We start from the raw sequence: 20,747 nt of genomic DNA, 5'->3' as shown, positions 1-20,747 counted from the left end.
ATGGTGCACCAGAGCTGGATGCATGAATCGTCGTTATGATACATCCCAGTCAGGCATGAGGGCGGAGATCCTGCAGGATTTCGTGTGGAGTCTGGCGATGGGAGGAGCTTCTGATTTTATGATTTACTGTAGGTCTGTGTGGTAAACTGCAGGCACACCAACACCCATTACCTTCTTCACCATGCCTGCATTAGCAACTCGTGTAGTGTCAGACAAATTACCTGATATGATGATTAAGTACGTTGGCCTTACAATTCAGGGTTTACCTGCCCAATCAAGTCCAATCCAGTAACCAAATGATACTTGTGAGGAAACAATGTAAAAGCAAACAAATTTACAATACAAGACAAATTGGGCAAACAGATGTTTCCCTTTTAATAAAGAAGAGAAAAACAGTACAAAATAGACATTCTTTTCTGTACACAAAGACGACAGAGGTGAAAACAGACAGTAATAAAACAGTATGGGGAACAATTCAATGACTTTTTTGCCATTTTTGTTTGATGCTCCAGTTAATAATGGCTGTTCCTACAAAAGGCACACTGGTGAGGGATTTTGGTCTTCATAGCTATTTACAGCATCGATAATAAAAACAACTTAAGAGGCGGAATTCAGAGAATTAGGACAGAGACCATTGGCCTTGGGAAGTCTACATTGGAGAGGTAATGATTATGTTGCTAATTCATTAACAACAACACAAAGAAACTAATCAGAACAAAAACAGAACATACATATAAACAACTACAAAGAGACAAATCACTGCTCTCAAAGGAACCCAGCTGGCAGGGCGGAAAAGAGATACAGTGTCTCTGTTAGTTCTGGCCGATTATAACTCTCATAATTAATAATGACTAACTTTTTGTGTTCTATCGTACAACAATTTTACAAAAAGTGGGATCTAGCAGGCAGAATGCTGCCCATGGTCCTTATTTAATTCGAAACAAAGTGGCCCCACGCACCAGCAAGCCCAGGTGAGCATGTCTGCCCTGCCACAGAGTGTTTTCTCCTCCATGCACAGACAGATGGCTTGCAGGTCAACGCCTCGACTCAGCCGATGAGCAAACGCGTCACGGCTGTTATACCGCTGACTGCTGCTACCACTGGACCCCGTTTTGAGCAGCGGCGAATTCACGAAAGGCCGCATAGGTGGTGGTAAGGCTACAATCGAGTTATAGTACATCCTTCCAGTTAGTTTCTGTCCAAAGTATAAAAAGAGAATGTAAAGCTTCAGTACAATCACATATTTCCATGGCTAGAATGTGAGAGATGAATGGAGCATTTGCTGGTGTGGTGACATCATAGCTTTTTGGTTGTTTATGGTTAATATTTGCCATGGTCCTGACACAGAACTGCAACATGGATCTGAGCAAACATGACACCAAAGTTATTAATAGTCTCTCTGCATACTGTCCTACATACATGCTATGAAGCACCGACAAAACAATGCTTCATTTTAAAATACGCTATTGCTTCACCTGCCTTTTCGGAAACAACTGGTCCTGGACCAGAACTTCAAGACAGACTTCATTTGGAAACTCGGCCCAACTTCTGTATATAACTTCAATCAACTTGTTGTTCTTTAAAAGTAAGCGTCGCTGAACTTTGAGTATCAAATACACTGCGCAGCCAGTATCTACCCACAGGCTAACAGGCCGTCAAACACCGGCCTCTTTTAATTTGATTCAATTTTAAAAAGTGGAATGACCTTGAAAGAGATAAACTGACTAAACCTGCGAACGCACAATCTAATGCAACTGCATTAAACGTAAGATCTTTGTCTTGTGGACAACCCCAGTAAGTGCATTACTTTGTCGAAAGTCTACACCGTCGCTTTAAGACACAACTACCAATGGCAGAAGGCAGTAAATAGTTATGAGCCAGTACAGTGTTCCAAGGAAAAACCTTTAGCATGTGGCTCAGAGGTAAAGACTGAGCAAGAAGGCATCACCAAGGCAACAGGAGGCAAGGCACGGTAATGGCAGAATAAAGTGTGACGAGACTGGTGGAGCACAGCAGAATGGACACCAGAGCCTCTGGTCTTCCTGCTGACCAGCACTGCAATCTGTCCTTAGGAAAATGCCACGAGAAGCCGCCAAGCTTACACCTTCAAGTGTGGCGGCCCCTTTAAGACGTGAACATTAGTTGTAGAGCATGAGAGGCGACTCATGAAATGGAATTAAATTAAAACAGCTCTTTTTGCTTCAATCTGCGTTTCAGTATAAAAGTTCTGGTTGCCCAGAGGATGGAAATGCTTCATAGTTCACATTAAGGAATGCACAGTGCAAAAATCTCAAAAAAAATAAAAAATAAAATTTGAAATCCCCATGGAGCAACGGTCCCTCCATTGGCTTCTTTAGTGGTTAAATAATATGAATATTAAGACAGTCAGTGGAAAGGGGGGGGGGGAACCATCCACAGTGAGCAGGTATGAAGGAGAGAGGCAGGCCGTGTCACTGCCAGGGGGCACCTGAGGCCGGGGGGGCACCTGAGGCCGGGGACCTTTACACAGGATCTCAGATCTCTGAGACACTTGATGTTCACAGGCGTGCATATATAAATATACAGAGGGCTGAATAAGGTGGGGTGGGGGGTGGCTAAGGCTGCGTGTGGCACCTATTAAACAAAAGGAGTCCATTCTTCTGGGAAAGGCAGGCGTTTCATATGGAGAACTGGCCTGTTACTGGGTTACACTCTTAAGAAATGCGTGTCATTTAAATTCTGGTGGCCCTGGGATTTGGACCGACAACCTTCCGATTAGAGGGACAGTGTTCAAACTCACAGAGCCTCATGCCCCCGCCCCCCAACCCAGCAGTTTCTTTTGCAGTTATGATCAGTTTTGCCTTAAGATTTTATGGAATCCTTGGCCACCGCTGACCTCACAATCCCATTAAGGCGCGAGGTCCAAGAGAAGTGATGCGAGCAGATGCACCTGAGGTTTCAGTCGCACAGCTGTACCAGAGCTCAGAGAAGGGGGCGGGGCGGAGCCCCAACAGGAGGGCGTGTCGAAGGAGAAAGGGCAGCAGCCTCTACATGGAGTCCTCATCATGTTCCATGGGTTCATCAGGGAGACTATGTTGGGACAGTCAGAGACAGAGACTGATTAGAGTTGATGGTGCCATTTGAATGACTGCAGGTCACATGACCTAATTGGACAAGGCTTCTGCAGAGACGGAGCTACCTCTTATTGGCGAGGACGCCGACAGAGAGACAGGCCAGGGCGTTGACTGTGTCCACCTCCTCACAGTCATGTTTCTGGGCATCCAGGAAGGACATCTCCACAGTGTGGGCGACACGCTTCACAGACTGCCAGTACTGACCTGGGGGAGAAGAGAGGGGTTAAAGTATACAGCTTTGCCGGGGAGACCCCCAGAGGTTTATGGCAGAGATGCTCTGTGTGTTTGTGACAGCTGTGTCGGAGCAGCTGGACTTGGAACTGAAACAGACAGGAGAGCAGAGCATTTAGGGGGGGTTAGGTACACAGGACGGAATCCAGGTCCAAACACTGACAGAAGGGAGGGAGGGTCAGACCCCCACTGTGGACACACCGTCCTTGGTGCTGGACCAGCCAGGGCACAGCGACTGCGTAGGACGTGCTCTGTACACCTTCTCAGAAAGAGCAGCTGCAAATTCTTGCGGCTTTGCAAATTTTTTTTAATGAACAAAGTACTGGGGTGAAAATAGGACTTAGGCCGGGGTGGGGGGTGAGGTTGTAGGGTGGTGCCTAGACCTGAAGAGTGTTTGAAGTTAATCAGAGGCAGGAAGGCGACAGGAGGCAGACGGATTGGCAGCGGATCCATCATCAATGTTTTATATATATATATATATATATATAAAAAAACTGCAGACAGGCACTAATTAACTTGGCGTAACAGCACGCCAGTGGTGAGGTAGCACTCCGGCCTGACAGACTTACACTGACGTGTACTGGCTACAGAATTTCTGTTTACCTGAATTGAAAAGGAAATGTGAAATTCACACATCCCCATTTTCAGCTTCAGAAAATCCCAGGGATTTCCAGCTGAATTTGTATAATAGGCGTGGGAGGACATTTTAAGATCAGGGTACTCAAAGTCAGAAGTTCTTTTGTATATTTGGTAGTTATCAACAGCTAACAAGATAAACATGAAAGCATAAGCTGTTTTTCCCATTTTAAACCACAGGCATAAGCATACTGCCCTACAGTGTCTTAACACTGCATTACCACCAACTTCACTATCAGGCTTCCTCTGCTGCCAGCCAGCACTGCTGCTTCAATTTTGAAACATTTTATCTCAAAATGACATCAGCTACAGATTTCCATCCAAATAATGCTTTCATGAAGAAGTTATATGATCGATTAAAGGTGAAATAGAGTAAACAGAGTAATAAGATCAAACAGTGGTATCCTGTTCACCAGGTCAAGTGTCTTCTACAGTCGCCCTTCCCTTTCCTGTCACTAAGCAACATTGCTTCAGTTTAGAGGCGATTTGTCTCCAAATTTGAGTTCCAGTGGTTCACTCATATAACGTGTCTGCAAAGTCTGAATAAGATCCATCAAATACTTTTTGAGTTAGTGTCTTATCAAGAAAGTATCTGCTTCAGTGGACCGTTCCCAAAATGACACATACTCCCCGTGCAGGGAACATAAATTCATTAGGTTTGGTGACATGTGCAGACCTGAATGTGCAGGGCAATTGGTTTGAGGGGTTGGGGGCAGTTCCAGTGTAGATTGACTTTGCCTTTATACATGTAACTGCTAAAGAAAGGCCGGTAGGATCCTGCACATGGACACTCACTGTGGACTTGCAGCACCTTCTGCAGTGAGCGCACTGCATTGGGGCACGGCTGTTTCCGCAGCACGTCCTCCGGCAGCGGCTCCACCTGGGGGAGAGGCCGGCGATTACAGGCGTCTTTACATGGCTGCGGACACATCTGCGACGCTGCCCCTCCCACTTACCTCCATGCCCAGCAGGGCACTGACGCAGGCCTCGGATGCGTCGCAGATGGCCGTGAGGTCGTGCCCTCCTTCCAGTGCCAGCACCAGCCTGCCCCCAGCCAGCTGCATCAGCTGTTGCGTCAAAAAGCCAAAACCTGCAGCATGGGGACACAGTGAGGGCAGGCAAGGAAAATCCAGCGCCCCACAGTCACATGACACTGGGAATACCTACAGCACTGCACAAGATGTCTGCCAGCTAAGCCAACAGAGTGGCTGCACCTGAGCTCACAGCATTCTACCCACTGCCAATCAGAGCTATCACTTTAAGGGAACCTGCCAGTGCTGCGTACTGTGCACCCGAGCTCACTGCATTCTACCCACTGCCAATCAGAGCTATCACTTCAAAGGAACCTGCCAGTGCTGCGTACTGTGCTGCCAGCAGTGCCCACAAGCAGTTCAGAGTCCCAGCCATTCCCCCCACCCTCCCCGGCTCTCCATGCACTCACATTTGGCCGACACTTTGTAGCCCCCCAGTGGTGCTGGGTGTCCCTCAGCTGCATCAAACCCAGAGGAGACCAGGACCACGTCAGGTGAGAACTCCTGTGCGATGGGCATCACCACGGTCCTGAAGAGGCAAGGGGGGAGGGGGTGAGCCGCGACCGAAATCAGAAGCCATTCACCAGTGTGTGGGGAAGCTGTGCCCCCCCCCCCCCCAACCCCCCTCATGACGGGAGCAAATTTCTCAATGACTTCTGGGAATCCATAGAAGTGGTGATGTCATGGGCAGTGCGTTACACCAGCCCCATGGGATTCCTATGACACGTGTTGTGATGTTCGCGATGGAGAAACAGAGAATGCTGAGGACACAGAAACGATGGAGAGACATGGGGTAGGTGGTGGGGGTCTGAACCCCCCTCCTCCCTCCCGCACCCCCACCCCCCGGGCACTTTCAAAGCTGCCGCCCACCCGCCATCTGTTTCCCATTCGGAGCCGGTCGCTCTTCTCACGTCACTGACAGCCGCCATCTGGGATCCATTTGGGATCATTTTCATGCTTTTGGATTCCCCTAACCTACGAATCATCCCCCCTCCACCAAGCCTCACTCCTATGCCCCTGAATTCCCCCATAAACCAACCCCACCTCTTCTGAAGACCAATAAAACATCCCATACCACACTCTAATGGGACAATGTCCTATGTGGGAGGGAGGGAGGGAGGGGGGGCAGCACATATATAATGGTTAACGTTCTGAATGGACCAAACGAGAAATGAGTTCCCACTAGGGGCCGCGTAAGACATTGTGCTGAGAGTATAGGTGCGTCACTGTAAACCAAAAGTGTGTGAACCTGTCCTTAGAGCACCAGTGACACACCACGTCCAAGTAGGCGAAACTGCAACATGTCCAAACGTCCACCCTCTGACACGCTGGAGTGACCCAGCAACGCAAGGAAGAGCTTCATGATCATGCCCGCACGTCATGAATCGATAGGTAACAGGGGTCAGATTAAGGATGCCAGCTTCAGGTGGCAAGGGGGGGTGGGGGGCAGGGGCACAGGGGGGAGGCGGTAGTGTGTGGCGCCCCGGAGTCTGGGGTGGGGAGCTCGCAACCATAAATCTTTGCGTCATTGTGCTTTTAAAACCCTGAGGCCACCCAGCTCGCTGCCACCACAGTCCTCTCCTATCACAGCAAACGGCAGCCGTTTGCCTGGCAGCCCGCCAGAATGCTGACAGAAAGCATTAAAGTTAATTAAAGCCAATGAGCGCTCACAATTAATGCGCTGTGGAAGTGGCGATTTAACAACAAAAAGTGTGTGTGTGTGTCGGTGTCTGTGTGTGTGTGTAAGTGTTTGTCTGGCAGCTCGTGATGTGCAAGCAGGACCCCCCGGTTTCTGGGGGCAGGGCAAAGGCACAGCCTCCAGCCACCAGCACTCAGGTCTGTCGCCAGTTTCATCATTATTACTGTTTGACATGCAAGGGACACCTGAAATGCATTGTGGGTCATGGGCCTGAATGTGACCGCTAGAGGGAGCGGCCTGTTACCTGAAAGCAGCCAGATACTCCGCATCACCCATAGGGGGGTCCAGGCCTCCTGTCCACGCGACATTAACGTTGAAGCCCTCACCAGCGTCAGAGCCCACCTACAACGGAACAGACATGGTAATGTGTTCATTACCGACCGGGGACATGGGTCTGCCAAACAGACAGACAGATACAGGCAGACAGATACAGGCAGACAGATACAGGCAGACAGATACAGGCAGACAGATACAGGCAGACAGACAGATACAGACTCCCGCCTCGTTACACTGATCCTCACCTCATTCGGCCCCCCGCTGCCAGGGAAAAAGTTGCCATCATCATAGCGGTGCAGTGAGATATAGAGCACGCTGGGGTCTCTGTAGAACACCTCCTGGGTACCATTGCCATGGTGAACGTCCTGGGGTCACATGTACAAAATAATGTGTCAGCAGGCAGACAGGGACACAGGGGGCAGGAGGGAGAGAGGGAGGCAGACAGGGACACAGGGGGCAGGAGGGAGAGAGGGAGGCAGACAGGGACACAGGTGGGCAGGAGGGAGGCAGACAGGGACACAGGGGGCAGGAGGGAGAGAGGGAGGCAGACAGGGACACAGGGGGCAGGAGGGAGGCAGACAGGGACACAGGGGGCAGGAGGGAGAGAGGGAGGCAGACAGGGACACAGGGGGCAGGAGGGAGAGAGGGAGGCAGACAGGGACACAGGGGGCAGGAGGGAGAGAGGGAGGCAGACAGGGACACAGGGGGCAGGAGGGAGGCAGACAGGGACACAGGGGGGCAGGAGGGAGAGAGGGAGGCAGACAGATACACAGGGGGCAGGAGGGAGAGAGGGAGGCAGACAGATACACAGGGGGCAGGAGGGAGAGAGGGAGGCAGACAGGGACACAGGGGGCAGGAGGGAGAGAGGGAGGCAGACAGGGACACAGGGGGCAGGAGGGAGGAAGGGAGGTAGAAAGGGACACAGGGGGCAGGAGGGAGAGAGGGGGCAGGATGGAGGGAGGCAGGCAGATAATGAATTAAAATTCAAATTGTTTAGATAGTTCATATGCTATGTGGCATTTAAAATGAAGAAAAGTCTTAATTTCCCAAATGGAACAACCTGCAGAAGGCAGATGAAATAACATGCGATGGGTAAGTGCCTCAGATGAAGCGTCAGGGCAGCATAGAGAAGCCAGAGCAGCCCTGGCGCCCAACAGTCAGGCGATGCTCACCCAGTCCACGATGAGGATCTTACTGACGCTTAGCTTCTGCTGGAGCTGCCTGGACGCGATGGCCACGGAGTTAAAGTAGCAGAATCCCCTGGAGAAACAAAGGGGGCGTGGTCAATGAATCTACATGAGGATCAGAGGTAACTGGCCTGCAAAGGGGGCGGGGTCAGAGTCCACGTGAGGATCAGAGGTAACTGGCCTGCAAAGGGGGCGGGGTCAGAGTCCACGTGAGGATCAGACGTAACCCTGCTCTGCAAAGACTTGGGGGTTGGAGGTTGAGGAGGGGGTTCATCATGACAATGAAAAGACGAGAAGTTGGTTGTATATCAACACAAGGGGGATGCCAAGATAGTCCCATAAATATTCTGATGGGAGACGTCTGCTGCTGACACTGCAGCTCCGAACGGGTTTGGGGGGGGTCACTCACACAGATGTGTCACACAAACACACCCACACACACACACACACACGAACACGCACGCAAACACACGCTGGCTTTGTCTTTGAGGTGTACCTGGGGGCACCACCTTGAGGCCCTAGGGGGCCCCCTGTAGATGAGAGGCAGACTCACATGGGGCTGGAAGGGTCAGCATGGTGTCCTGGGGGCCGCACCACCGCAAAGCCGTTCTGGGGAGGGAGACGCAGCACACAGGTCAGCGTGCTCTCGCACTTACAGGGGTCCCCAACCCTGCCATTGTTTCCATGCCCTCTCGTTTTGGTCCCCCCCCCCAATCCGCCAGCCTGCCCACCTTCAGCTCTCCCTTGGCCACCTTGAAGGCCAGCTCAGTCACGCTTCCAGCCGCCATGCGAGATGCCGTCGAGGTGTGCATTTCATTCCAGATGGTGTCGTTATCCACCTGCCCATCAGTCAGGTGACAGTCACAAAACAAGACAGACAGAAAATGCACGGCAGAACTGCAGGTAAAATGAATGGCGTATCACCCAAGGGATAAGTACCTGAGACCTTTCCATTTGACGTTTAGATATACTCATGTGTGCAATATGTTAGGTGCTAAGTGAGAATAGCCATGACAATTGGAGAAAATGTGGTTCCAAGAAGCCAAGGGTCACATGAACAAAGACAGAACTACGCTGGAACGCTCAGAAGATCAGCCAAGTGAGCTCCACGGCTCCCAGGCTAGCGAGGAGCCCTCCTGCTCAGTCGGGAAAAGTCAGCATGTGCGAGACGCCAGACAGTCGCTCTGTGCTAATTTATTGCAGTGATTTATCGCACAGAGGAGCCGCTACGCAGCCAAACCAGGAACGTCCTCCTGGGATCGTTCCGCTTTTTCGAGCCACATCTCCCAGGTCAGCATCGCCTCTAGAGACCTGAATCGGCAAGGCGTCATCCCCAACAACAAACATCAACAGTGCAACAAAATGGCACAATGCTCTTAGCAGGACGCGCGCTGGGCATCCTGTAAGCCTGGGGGGCAGCCGGTTCGCACCCAGCTCTGCCGAAATCGCTGACATTCATGCGAGAGATGTGGATATGAAAGATGGCCTGCATCTCATGTGGAAACTAAAGATCAGGCTGAATCAAAGGCAGCTTTGGTTCATTCTTTACAGGCAGAACCAGGCAGCTGGTGTGACTCTGCCCATTTTTTTTTTCCTTTTCATTGCTCGAAACTCACATTTCTTGCGGTCTGCCGCAGTGGGGGCCAGAATTCCCTCGGAATGTCTTATCACTGTCACCCCAATGGTTTTTCCTGGTCACGTGACCAGGATCCAGCGGTGATCGGGCCCTGATAATTGGTCCCGCTGTACCAAGCAGTCTCCTGTACTGCTGCCAGTTCAGCCCTCTGGGCCTCCCCCATCATTTCCGCCACCACAGTTCTCACAGATTGTCAAAGCCTCCCTCAGTCCTCCAATACTACATGCTACCACTAGGGGTGATAGAGAACTGCACCAACCCAAAAATCACGCATAGGAGAGCAAGGAGCTCTCCTGCTCAGCTGGAAAAGTTAGTATGCGCGATAGAGAACTGCACCCACCCAAAAAACATGCATATAAATTTAGTCCGCAATTATCTATAGCTTTGTTCTTCTAGTGAAGCTACAGGTTTAATCTTTTTAAAATGTATTTGAGGATCAGGTTTGTGTCAGTGCTGACCAAGGTGGAGAGTCGACTGGCAGCCATCTGCTGCTTATGTTCTCCGGTGACGAAGCGCATATACACATGAAGAGCGGGAGCTCTGGGCACGTAAGAGAGCTTCTGTGATCAGCTGTTATGTGCTCTGACAGGCTGTAATGTCTGCAGGCCTGTCAGAACTTTCCAGATTCAAATTTAAGAAAATAGCAGAAGGCTGGTTGCAAAACTCACCAGGCAGATTAAATTTCTACGCAACAGTTTCTCGGCCTTAAAACCGGACATACAAATTCTCACTAAGCACTACTGAGTATGTATGAGTGCAATGAGACACATCCACAGCTTTCTATGCTCAGGCTGTCTTGAAGCCACATTTTCCTGGGAGCGGTGCAAGGTCGATGTTCAGCCTGTCACTCACCCCAACACCCCTGCATGGTAGGACCACGAACATCCTCTGGGACAGGATTCCTGGAGATCAGAGAGTGGTGGGGGGAGGGTATTGTTGTTATGTGACTCAGATCATGCAATGTAGATAAACAGGTTTTGTGTGTGTGTGTGTGTGTGTGTGTGTGTGTCTGTGTGTTAGTGTGCATGGGTGTGAAAGAGCAGGTTTGTATTTACCACCGAATGTCCCTACAGTGTCATAAAGCCTACTGTATTTTAAATATTTGCACACTGTATAGTAAGGTATACTATTATTTAAAACAAATATATGCACACTGTATACAACCTGTATTTTTCATATTCATGCACATTCACGAGTTGTACTATAAATATGTAAGTGATAAAGGAATCTTGTATGTGTGTGTGTGTGTGTGTGTGTGTACGCACTCATGAGTGCGCGCATGTGACCGTGCACAGACACGCACCGCTGAGCTTGCGGCTGTCCAGCTTGAGCTGGTTCAGCGGGTTGGTGCCATACAGCAGGACATGGCGCTCGCTGTGCACCGACTGCAGCTCCTCCAGAGTCGCCTTTCTGCCGCGGATGCTCTGTGGGTCGGGAGGGCAAAGGTCAGCGAAGCCTCCCCCAGGCCAACCGAAAGACGGGAACCCGGCGCCTGCAGATACCTCGCACTGGTTCCGGAGCCCTCGCTCCAGCAGCCGGGACCATATGCTCTGGATCCGCCCAGCGTGCTCTGGATGCCTGCTGTTATCCCCGCAGGTACACTGGTGTTTCAGCATCTGGGAGTCGTACACCAGGCCTGCGCGCACACACACACACACACACACACACACACGCACACACACACACACACACACGCACACGCACACACAGAATAATAAGGCAGACATGAGTGATTTGTGTGGCAGTGACCCTTGAATCTTGTACCAACTCATTCCTCCTCACATAATTTTTTAACATATTAAGGTGTGGGGGGGGGGGGGGGCGCAGAGTTCCATTATCAGACTATATGCCTGAAAAGCCCAGAAGGAAGGAAGCAAGCAATCCCCCCCCCCCCCCCCCCGCAGCCAGTGTAGACGGCCAGGAAGTCCACACTGCATCCACTGCTCACCTGTGGTGAAGCGTGGCTTGCTGGATGTGTCGGGGGTGGCCGCTGGGAGGGGTGCGGTCAGCGAGGTGGAGGCGGGGGAGGACTGCGTGCGGGACAGGGGCCGGTGGATGACGCCGGGCATCACGGGCACCGCCAGCGTCTCCATGTGAGCCGTCTGCCGCCGCATCTGCTGCAGCTGCTTCTGCTTCTCCCAAAGCAGCGACTGCGCAGAGGAGAGAAACTTAAGAATGGGGGGGGTTTGCACCAGGAGGTGATGTGTATAACAGCGTTTCGTCCAGCTGACTTTGGTGCAAGCAGGGCTAGGGCTCCCCCTGTTGGAAATGAAAATCAATCGACGACACAAATCTTTGCCGAGTCAGTTCGACATTTCCAAAATCCCGCTGTGACTCAGTGCAGCGTTTCTCAACCCAGTCCAGATGTTTTGGACTTGGGAGGGAGCAAAAACGTGGACTGTCTGGGGGTCCGCAAGGACCGGGTCGGGAAACACTGGTTTAGTGAAGGTGTTCATCAGGCAGATGCGGCCTGACTGAGAAGCAGGCGCTACCTGATTCAGCATGACCGTGTGCTGCAGGTTGATCTGTTCCTCCTTGCCCTCCGCCGCAGACGCCACCTCCATCCCCCCGAGGGTGTCCGCCTCCCGCAGAGACTCCACCTGTGCCTTGGCCTGCTGCACCTCCCTGGCCCCAGCTGGCCCCACCTCCTCCGAGTCCATGTCCTCTGACGGGATCTGCTTGAGACGCGGCTTCTCGCTGGGTTTGGGTATCTGCTGGGAAGCGGGTCAAAGGGGGCATTAACGGAGCCCGGTCACCTAAAAATTGGTGAACCGGGGCCCGGGGCCCGGGGCCCATTGCACTCAGCTACCTTTCCCAGGTGTGCCTGCAGTTTCAGCCTCTCCAGTAACTGGCTGTTGGGGTGCTGCTGGAGTAGGTGGGCGTGCAGGGCCCGCGGGCTCTGGGGCAGAGGCTCTGAGCGGGTCCGACCCAGGGGCTTGTGGGTGCCCAGGGGGTTCAGATGGTCCAGCTGTGAGGCAAACTGAAGGGGCACCTGGCTCATGCTGGGTACTGGACCACAGAGAGACAGAAGGCGGTTTTTTAGCTAATGATGCGTTTTTCCTTTTTAGTCATTCTGCAGGTATGAGTCTGCCTGTAAACCTCACACAGCTTAAAGGCGTATGTAAGGCCCTCCTCATACATCACAACATAAACAGAGAAAGCAAGGACTGAACGTCACAACTAAAAATCATCCATGCTGGGCATGTTTACGTAAGCTAACAATAAATGCGGTATCGTAGCATGCTGGTAGTCAAGATAAAATAATGAGAAATTAATACCAGGGACGAATGGAGACACACCTGCATACAGATAAATGCATGATTGCGTAATGTCACTGAAGAGTTTGCTGAAGGAAAAAGCGCTTTTCAAACATGAAAAAAAGAGTTGCAGCTTTTCACCACTAAGTGGCAGTATTAGCACGTGAATTATTTCCTTTTAGAAGAGGACAGCCTGCACAGAACTATCTACCCTTAAAGACTCAGACATATTTACATAAGAGGCATATGTATAAATATAAGAATATAAGAATTAAGGTCAAAAAGTAGCACCTGGAGAGACAACTGAATTGTAAGTGGGGGGAGAAAACATTTCTTAAACATCTATGTATTTGATGCACGCAAGCAATACCGTACCAAGTTGATGGTAAAATTCTTAAATCACATATTAAGCACCCATTTTTCTACAGTACTGTAGGTACCGAGGATGCAATCCTTCATGGGAGTAACATATGCCTACAAGAGTTCTAGTCCACCTCTCAAGCGGATCCCAATGTAAAAATAATTTTTTAAAATAGGACATACCAGAAATAAAATGCTTATTACTCTTGTACCAGTTGTACTATATTCATAATCATGGTCTGGTTTATATCCCGACAGTCAAGAAATGTTAGCTGATCACAAACAGATTTCTAAAAATCTTACTTTTATGGATAAAAAATGTTTTATTGTGACATTTTTGCGCTGCCATAGATGATTTTATGGTCAGTTTTATTAAAAACATTTTGCTTAGCCTGGCACCCTTTTGACAAAATCCCCCCCCCCCTCCCCAAAGTTATTGCCCTACATTACATTTGTTTTTGAGCTTGTTGCCACTGGAGACGTGATTATGTTGATATTTTTATGTACAGTAACAGTTTGAGCTAGATGTTTCGTACGGTTCCTCCACTTGTGTCAGGTGCTTTTCTTATTTTAAGGCTACATTCTAGCGCTGGACTTCATACTTGCAGCCTGATCAGCATTATTTTTGTTGTAAATCTATACCTACCACTCACTGACTCACTGACTCACTCACTCACTCACTCACTCAATGACTCACTCAATGACTCACTCAATGACTCAATGACTCACTCAATGACTCACTCAATGACTCACTGACTCACTCACTGACTCACTCACTGACTCACTCACTGACTCACTCACTGACTCACTCACTGACTCACTCACTGACTCACGACCTGCAAGTGTACTGCTGTGCCGTAAAAAAGTTGATTAATTGTATTTTCAGCACAGTATTTTTTTTTTTATACTTTAAGGCCACATGCCACCTTTCTTTTTTGTAATAATAGTCATTTCTTTTTACTTATTAATTGTAAGCTACATTCCACTGTTTTTAGTGATGTTCAGATGTTTCTTAAAAAGGGGTATATGGGATTTATTGCTTTGTTTTTTACCGGTGTATCAAACTGGGTATCATTTCCAGGTACTGGAATTTCACTGGCACCGGTACCAGTTACTGAATCTCTTGTATGGTGACATCACTAGTATGTAGCATGGAATATACAAATGGTATAATATGGAAATAGAAATGGAAAAAAATTAAGAGACCATTCTATTTTTTTAAACAAATCTTCACTTTTAAATCCGGGTTTAACTGTGGTTCTGCTGGCAGAAGCCTACGCTGAGGTTCAAAATTTCTAAGACAGCAGTACATAAGAATGAGGTAAAGCAGGAGACACTGGGAACAACCAGAAACCAGCCATGTAAAGGGAGAAAGCGAGATTCTAATGCCAGAGATGACCGTTAACTTATCCGACAGTTTCTCATGAATCGGAGGATGACATCAAGTGACCTTCAGAAGGAATGGGAGACATTAAGTGCAGGTGTGAAGTGCACTGCTAGGACAGTGTGTATCAGGCTCCTAGAAGCAGGACTGAAGTCCCATAAAGCAAGGAAGAAGCCCTTCATCAATGAGAAACAAGGAAGAAGCAGGTCCTGCAGTGCGTGTGTGTTTTTACACACACACACATATATATATATATATATATATATATATATATATATATATATATATATATATATTTAAAAATTCACAGACACGCACCCATAAAATGAGTGAAACAAAAAAAAAAAAACTTTGCTGCAGTCTCTAGATTGCACTGTGTGGGTTCTGATCCATAAACCAGATCAGGGTTCTCACCGGTAAGCAGGGGGGCCCGCATAAGGCCACTGGGCTCCAGGATGAGCACTGGCTGCAGACACGGGGACAGAGGGCCAGTCTGGTCACTCAGGCCCAGGTACACCTGAGGAGCCCCGGACAGCACAGGTATCCGGCCAATGCTCACGGAGGGCATGTCTGTAGGTATCTGTGGGGAGTGGGGGTGGGGGCAAGGAAAGGGGGGGGGGGGGGGGGGGGAGAGAGAGAGAGAGAGGAGAGAGAGAGAAGAGAGAGAGAGAAGGGGGCAGACAGAAGAAGAGAAAAGAAAGAACAGAGGGACAGGGAGGAAGAGAGATGAGGTGAGGAAGTACTCACATATTTCATTTGGTCTTTATATCAGACCTGCTCTAACGCGTCTGTCACTCATTCAAATAGAAACACATTTTGCATACATGGCTTGACTGATATGAAAGACATTTATCCTCTTACTATATTGAGTTCATAAATACACTGCCTATGAACCATAGATCTCACAGTATATATGACCTACTGCTTAGAAAAAGACAAAAGTTCATACAGGGGATCAGCAAAATAAACCACATGGAAAAAAAAAAAAATCACAATTACCAACAGCTACAAAAGCCAGTCACATGAGGTTGAATGTCATTTAGTAATACTTATTGAGCTCTAAAACAGGTCTGACGGTCAACACATTGATGTGTGACTTTCCAAAGCAAAATTTACCAACAGAGTAAACCAACAGAGTTACAAAGGGGCAACGATCAGAAAAACGGCAAAATTATGTGATGTGTTAAGGAGAAGTGATGTGTCAATGATAAGCGATGTGTCAAGGAGAAGTGATGCGTCAATAAGTCTCAAAATCAGGATAATGTATGCTGCACCAGCAGAAAGGAACAGCGGTCACAAGGTAAACGTCACTGGTGATTTTATAGTCAGGCTGGGCCATATATATCGATAAAATACCGTAACATGATTATGAATATACATACTGTTATCAATTTTAATATCATGAGTATTGTGGTATAGCCAAAATACTTGTTTTCTTCCATAATTTGCAGTTATAATGCACTATTTTAAAACAAATTTCATCAAGAGATGAGTCTGTTATTGGCAAAAATGTATCATTATACCTGACACACAACTCCATAACTATTAGTAAAACAATTTATCTAAAATTCTACATATGAATTTTAGAATATCATGAATAATATCATTACTGTGAAAACCTCTGAAAAGATCATCATTTTTAGAGCATATTGTTCAGTCCTGTTTCACAGAGATACAGACACTACACGCATGGTTTCTGAACACCATAAAAATATGGATTCAAATACAGGCCGTATTATCAGCGCAGTGATCCCCGCTCAGCAAACACTACACTGAGTTTCACTAAGCTGCACTATACGGCTGAGCTGCCATTTGCTGGTCCCAAAAAGACCAGGTCGAAGTCAAATGCCTTCCATTGCCTACCAAATATAATAGTCATTCAACCTATGAACTGCGTATGGGGGCATGGAGTGAGGGGGGTCCCTGTTCACCCATTGGGTCTAGGGGTCTCTGCTCTTACCTTGGCACTGGCAGGGAGTCCCAGTGTGATGGTGGGAAGAGTGGCAAGATTCTGCCCTGGGAAGTGGGCAATGGACTCACGATCCGGGAGAAGTAGCCTCTGGGTTTAGAGAGACAGTACTTAGTGAGTACTTGAGTACTTATACAGTACTCACTGGGGACACAAGAATATAATACTTACATAAAGAGTTAGTTCGGTACTCATAAGCGGTTTCAATAATAATTTGCAAGTGCTACAGTAAAAGATGCCGAACGAGTACGGTGCCAGAGATGTGCTGCATGAGAGGAAGCGAGAGGAGAGTCAGAGTGTGAGGATGCAGATCCTCCTGGGTTTGGAGGCAGCAGAGCACGAGGTCAGAATGGGAAGTTAATAAGCTGACCCCCGTGTGGGAAAGGAAGGGGTCACAGCATGCTTCAGTTAAAAAGTAAAACAACAACAACCACAGAGAGCAACTGCCAAGCAGCTTCCACGTGTCCCGCTGATATTGTGCCACTGGCCAGCTGAAGGCTCTCCAGCGTCATGGACACCAGAGCCCAGGGCAGAAACATGGATGCGTTTTAAAAAGGTGATGGTTATATCCGTGATTAAAAAGCCCCGGATCCCCTCTGAGCAAACGGCCAGATGAATCTGAACAGACAGAAATCCTGCCAGGGGGCAGCTACAGGCTTCGTGCTGATCGGAGCGTTTCCAGCCAGCAGAGGCTGGAGCCCCAGGAGACATCGTCCTGCTCTCTCCATTAGGGCCTGTCTGTTTGCACTTGGCACGAGGCGAGCCCAACCCCGGCGTTTAATTATCCAATCGTATGGGCTAGTACCTAAGGAAGGAGCCAATCACACAGTGCAGGCAGGTGGGCGGGGCCCCAACGGACACGCCAACTTCATAACAAGTTCTGAAGATGCTACGGGGCTGAAAGCGTGACTGGACTCGAGGGGGGCAGTGCAGGGGGGTGCGGGAGGAGGAGCAGGGCGGCGGGGGGGCACCTCACCTCGTGGGGCAGTGCGCCGTTCTCAGTGGGTAGGCTGTCATTGGGCGAGCTGCAGCCAGATACAGGGGTGCTGCTGCTGCTGGGGGAGGAGTCTGTGGGCACAGGGGGCAGGGTGTCAAATCGCCACGGAGACACACAACAGAGTGCAGCTGCGACCGCAGCCAGGCGGGAATCGCAGGGAACCATCATGCACGAGAGAGAGGGTGCGTGCTGACAGAAATAGGGAGGGAAGTGAGGACCAGACAGGTATGGGCCACTAGGGGGGGCAAGAATACCTAAGGTTTCTGGGACACGGTGCTTGATGCTGGGCGGGGCACTCTCCTTACGGGTCAGCGGGCTCTTCCGGGTGTTCAGGTGGTTCTTCAGTTTGTTCTTCACCTTGAGGTTCGGCTCGGAAGCTGCGGAAGAGAGACAAGGCCCCGCGGAGCGTCAGTGACTCAGGCGGTTGCCGTGACGGCGCCTGCTCAGCTAACTGCTCGCGCTCAGGACACAGGAAGCCGATCAAACGAGAGCGGCGGAGCTGGAGGATGTGGCAGAGCGTGGCCCGCGATAACAGGCGTCTGATTGGGAAATAGGTGTAAAGGTACAGTGCACGCAATTCACACACACACCACCAGTGGGCGCTGCTGACGACACTGAACATCCACTGAACACATCCTCTTTAGGGGAATCTGACCGCATTTCAGAGCTATTCCCGTTAGGCATGGGTTGCGTTACCCGTGTTCTAATCCCGGTACCTGCCTCTAGACCCAGTTAACTGGAGTGGTGTTATTGGATAGGTTTCATTTCCCCAGTGCAGAGTCACTGAGAATAAAGAATCTATTCAGATAAACTGATCGATGTTGTAACTTCATGTGACTCATCTAAGAGAGACGTTCTGCTCTGTTGCCATACGTCCACGCCAGCAGCCTCGGGGACAGACGCCTACACAAGCACTGCGGCTCTGAGGCAGACGCTGTGGTGACCCTAGTTTAGAGCAGAGCCCCGAGGGACCTGTAGCTGGTAGCCAAAAGCCCCCCGAGCACTCATCAGGGGAGCAGTCAGTCCTATGGGATGGCTCTCAGTGCCCCTCCCACAGAGGCGGGAAGCTGATCTCAGGCCCCCCACACCCTGAGCATGGCCACTTCCAGCCCCAAAATGCTCCCACTTCAAGAGCAGCGATCCGGACTCCAGGGAACTAGATTGGTGGCTCATAGGGGGCCTGGCATAACCCGCCACCCCAGGCTCGACCCGGGGTCCCACTTAGTTGCATTTCTGCACTCTCAGCTCTCCTATGGACTCATTTGCTCGTGAGTACCCACCATGATTACACATTTCCTCGTGAGTACCCACCATGATTACTCATTTGCTCATGAGTACCCACCATGATTACACATTTCCTCGTGAGTACCCACCATGATTACTCATTTGCTCATGAGTACCCACCATGATTACTCATTTGCTCATGAGTACTCACCATGATTACTCATTTCTAGTGAGTACCCACCAGGGCTCAAAATGTTCCCCACTATGTCACAATAACAGCTTTCTAATCACATTGTGGGGACAATTGGTTATAATATATACATAACCCAAACACACACACACCGCTGTACGCCTCAGCCTGCTCCGTCACCTCACTGTCACTCGCTCTCTCTGCCGTACACCCATGTTCCTGTCACAATGCACCCCATTGTCCATTGAGCTGCTGCTATTTCAGATTAGAGAGAAGACCTGAATGGTACAGCAGTGTTTTTGAGGGGGTGTCTGACAAGGTCGGGGGGGGGGGGGGCTCACCTGCACGCCGGAGCTGAGGCTCCTCCGGAGGGTCGCTGGGCGGCTGCCCAGGGGAGGGCACTATCAGAGACTGGGGGGGCACGTTCGGGTCTGGGGCTAGCTCTCTGCGTAGGAGGGGAGACATGCCAGGGTTAGAGTGTGTGTGCGTGTGTGTGTGTGTGTGTGGGGGGGGGGGTCTTTGGTATGCTCCAGGGACCTTCCTGGGGACAGTTCCACCGTGGCAGGTGACAGATCCCTGGTGAGGTACAGGGCAAGGCAGGCTAGACATTAGCATGTGTGTGCCAGCGTTGTGGTCAGCTCATTCAGAGAAGCTCTCGGTCACAGAGAACATCAAACACAAAAACATGAAGAGAACATGGCCCAGTCAGAACTTTAGTCATGCCTTCAACCGTGACTGCAATTAATCAAAAACAAGAACAGAGATCCTCACCCCCAGGATAAGGACCTGTGTCATCGAGGAGGCAACATTTGCTGAGGTTAATTTATTTGTGTCCGGGAGGAGCTGTGCTCCGCAAACCGGCTCACCGGTATCCCACAGGGGGGTGCTGATGGGGTTCGAGCTCGTCCGCTCCAGAGCGGCCTGCTTCTGCTTCTTCAGGATCACCTCTTGGAGCTTCTGCTTCACCTCGGAACTGGCCACGGCGCCTGTCAATCAAAGGCTCACCCAATCAGGGATAAGGAGAGTCCACCTGACATATCCGCCCGCCTCCCCATTCCAAATGTGGTGTCATAGAGGACATGCTGTACATTCATGGGGTCTGGGAGAGCGGGAAGCGTGAGCATAGGGGCTGAGGGGCGATTCGAAGCGGAAGCACACCCAGGCGGGGATCCCAAACATGCGTAGGTGGGGAGGGCAGCATGGTGGGTGTGTGCGAGACACACTGAGAATGTGTGTCCCGGGGGGGGGGGGGGGGTTTGGTAATTCCGGCTGTTGCTGGGACCTCTGCACATTACTCTTTCACAAGGGGCAAAAACAAATATTCACACCAAAAATGTACTGCCTGAGTCAGTTATTAAATTAGGCAGATCAGTGTAAAGGGGCTTTTATGTTTAAGGCACGGGTGTCAAACTCCAGCCCTGGGGGGCCAGAGCCCTGCATATTTTTGGGTTTCCCCTCATTTAACACACTTGATTCAACTCCTTGTGCTAATTACCACACAGCTCTTGAGCTGAATCATTTGTGGTGGAACAGAGAAAGAACTAAGATACACAGGGC

At 50.0% G+C, this 20,747-nt stretch overlaps 1 protein-coding gene across 1 annotated transcript; it reads right to left on the bottom strand.

Moving 5' to 3' along the window:
* Positions 1-346: 346 nt before the first annotated feature.
* Positions 347-20,369, bottom strand: LOC111840336 (histone deacetylase 7-like). Its single transcript, XM_072713212.1, is given in 24 exon segments — positions 347-3,069; positions 3,179-3,317; positions 4,776-4,860; positions 4,937-5,070; positions 5,422-5,540; positions 6,955-7,052; positions 7,232-7,351; positions 8,159-8,246; positions 8,727-8,782; positions 8,905-9,012; positions 10,662-10,711; positions 11,113-11,233; positions 11,312-11,445; positions 11,758-11,959; positions 12,302-12,523; positions 12,619-12,818; positions 15,225-15,390; positions 16,771-16,869; positions 17,756-17,847; positions 18,031-18,153; positions 19,532-19,635; positions 20,057-20,075; positions 20,078-20,176; positions 20,279-20,369. Coding segments are annotated over 24 exon segments (2,712 nt in total). The 3' UTR covers positions 347-3,026.
* Positions 20,370-20,747: the final 378 nt, after the last annotated feature.

This window comes from Paramormyrops kingsleyae, chromosome 6 (assembly GCF_048594095.1).
Source record: "Paramormyrops kingsleyae isolate MSU_618 chromosome 6, PKINGS_0.4, whole genome shotgun sequence".
NCBI lineage: Eukaryota > Metazoa > Chordata > Actinopteri > Osteoglossiformes > Mormyridae > Paramormyrops > Paramormyrops kingsleyae.
Note: the sequence above shows the minus strand (reverse complement) of the source record. Positions and strands in the feature narration are given on the sequence as shown.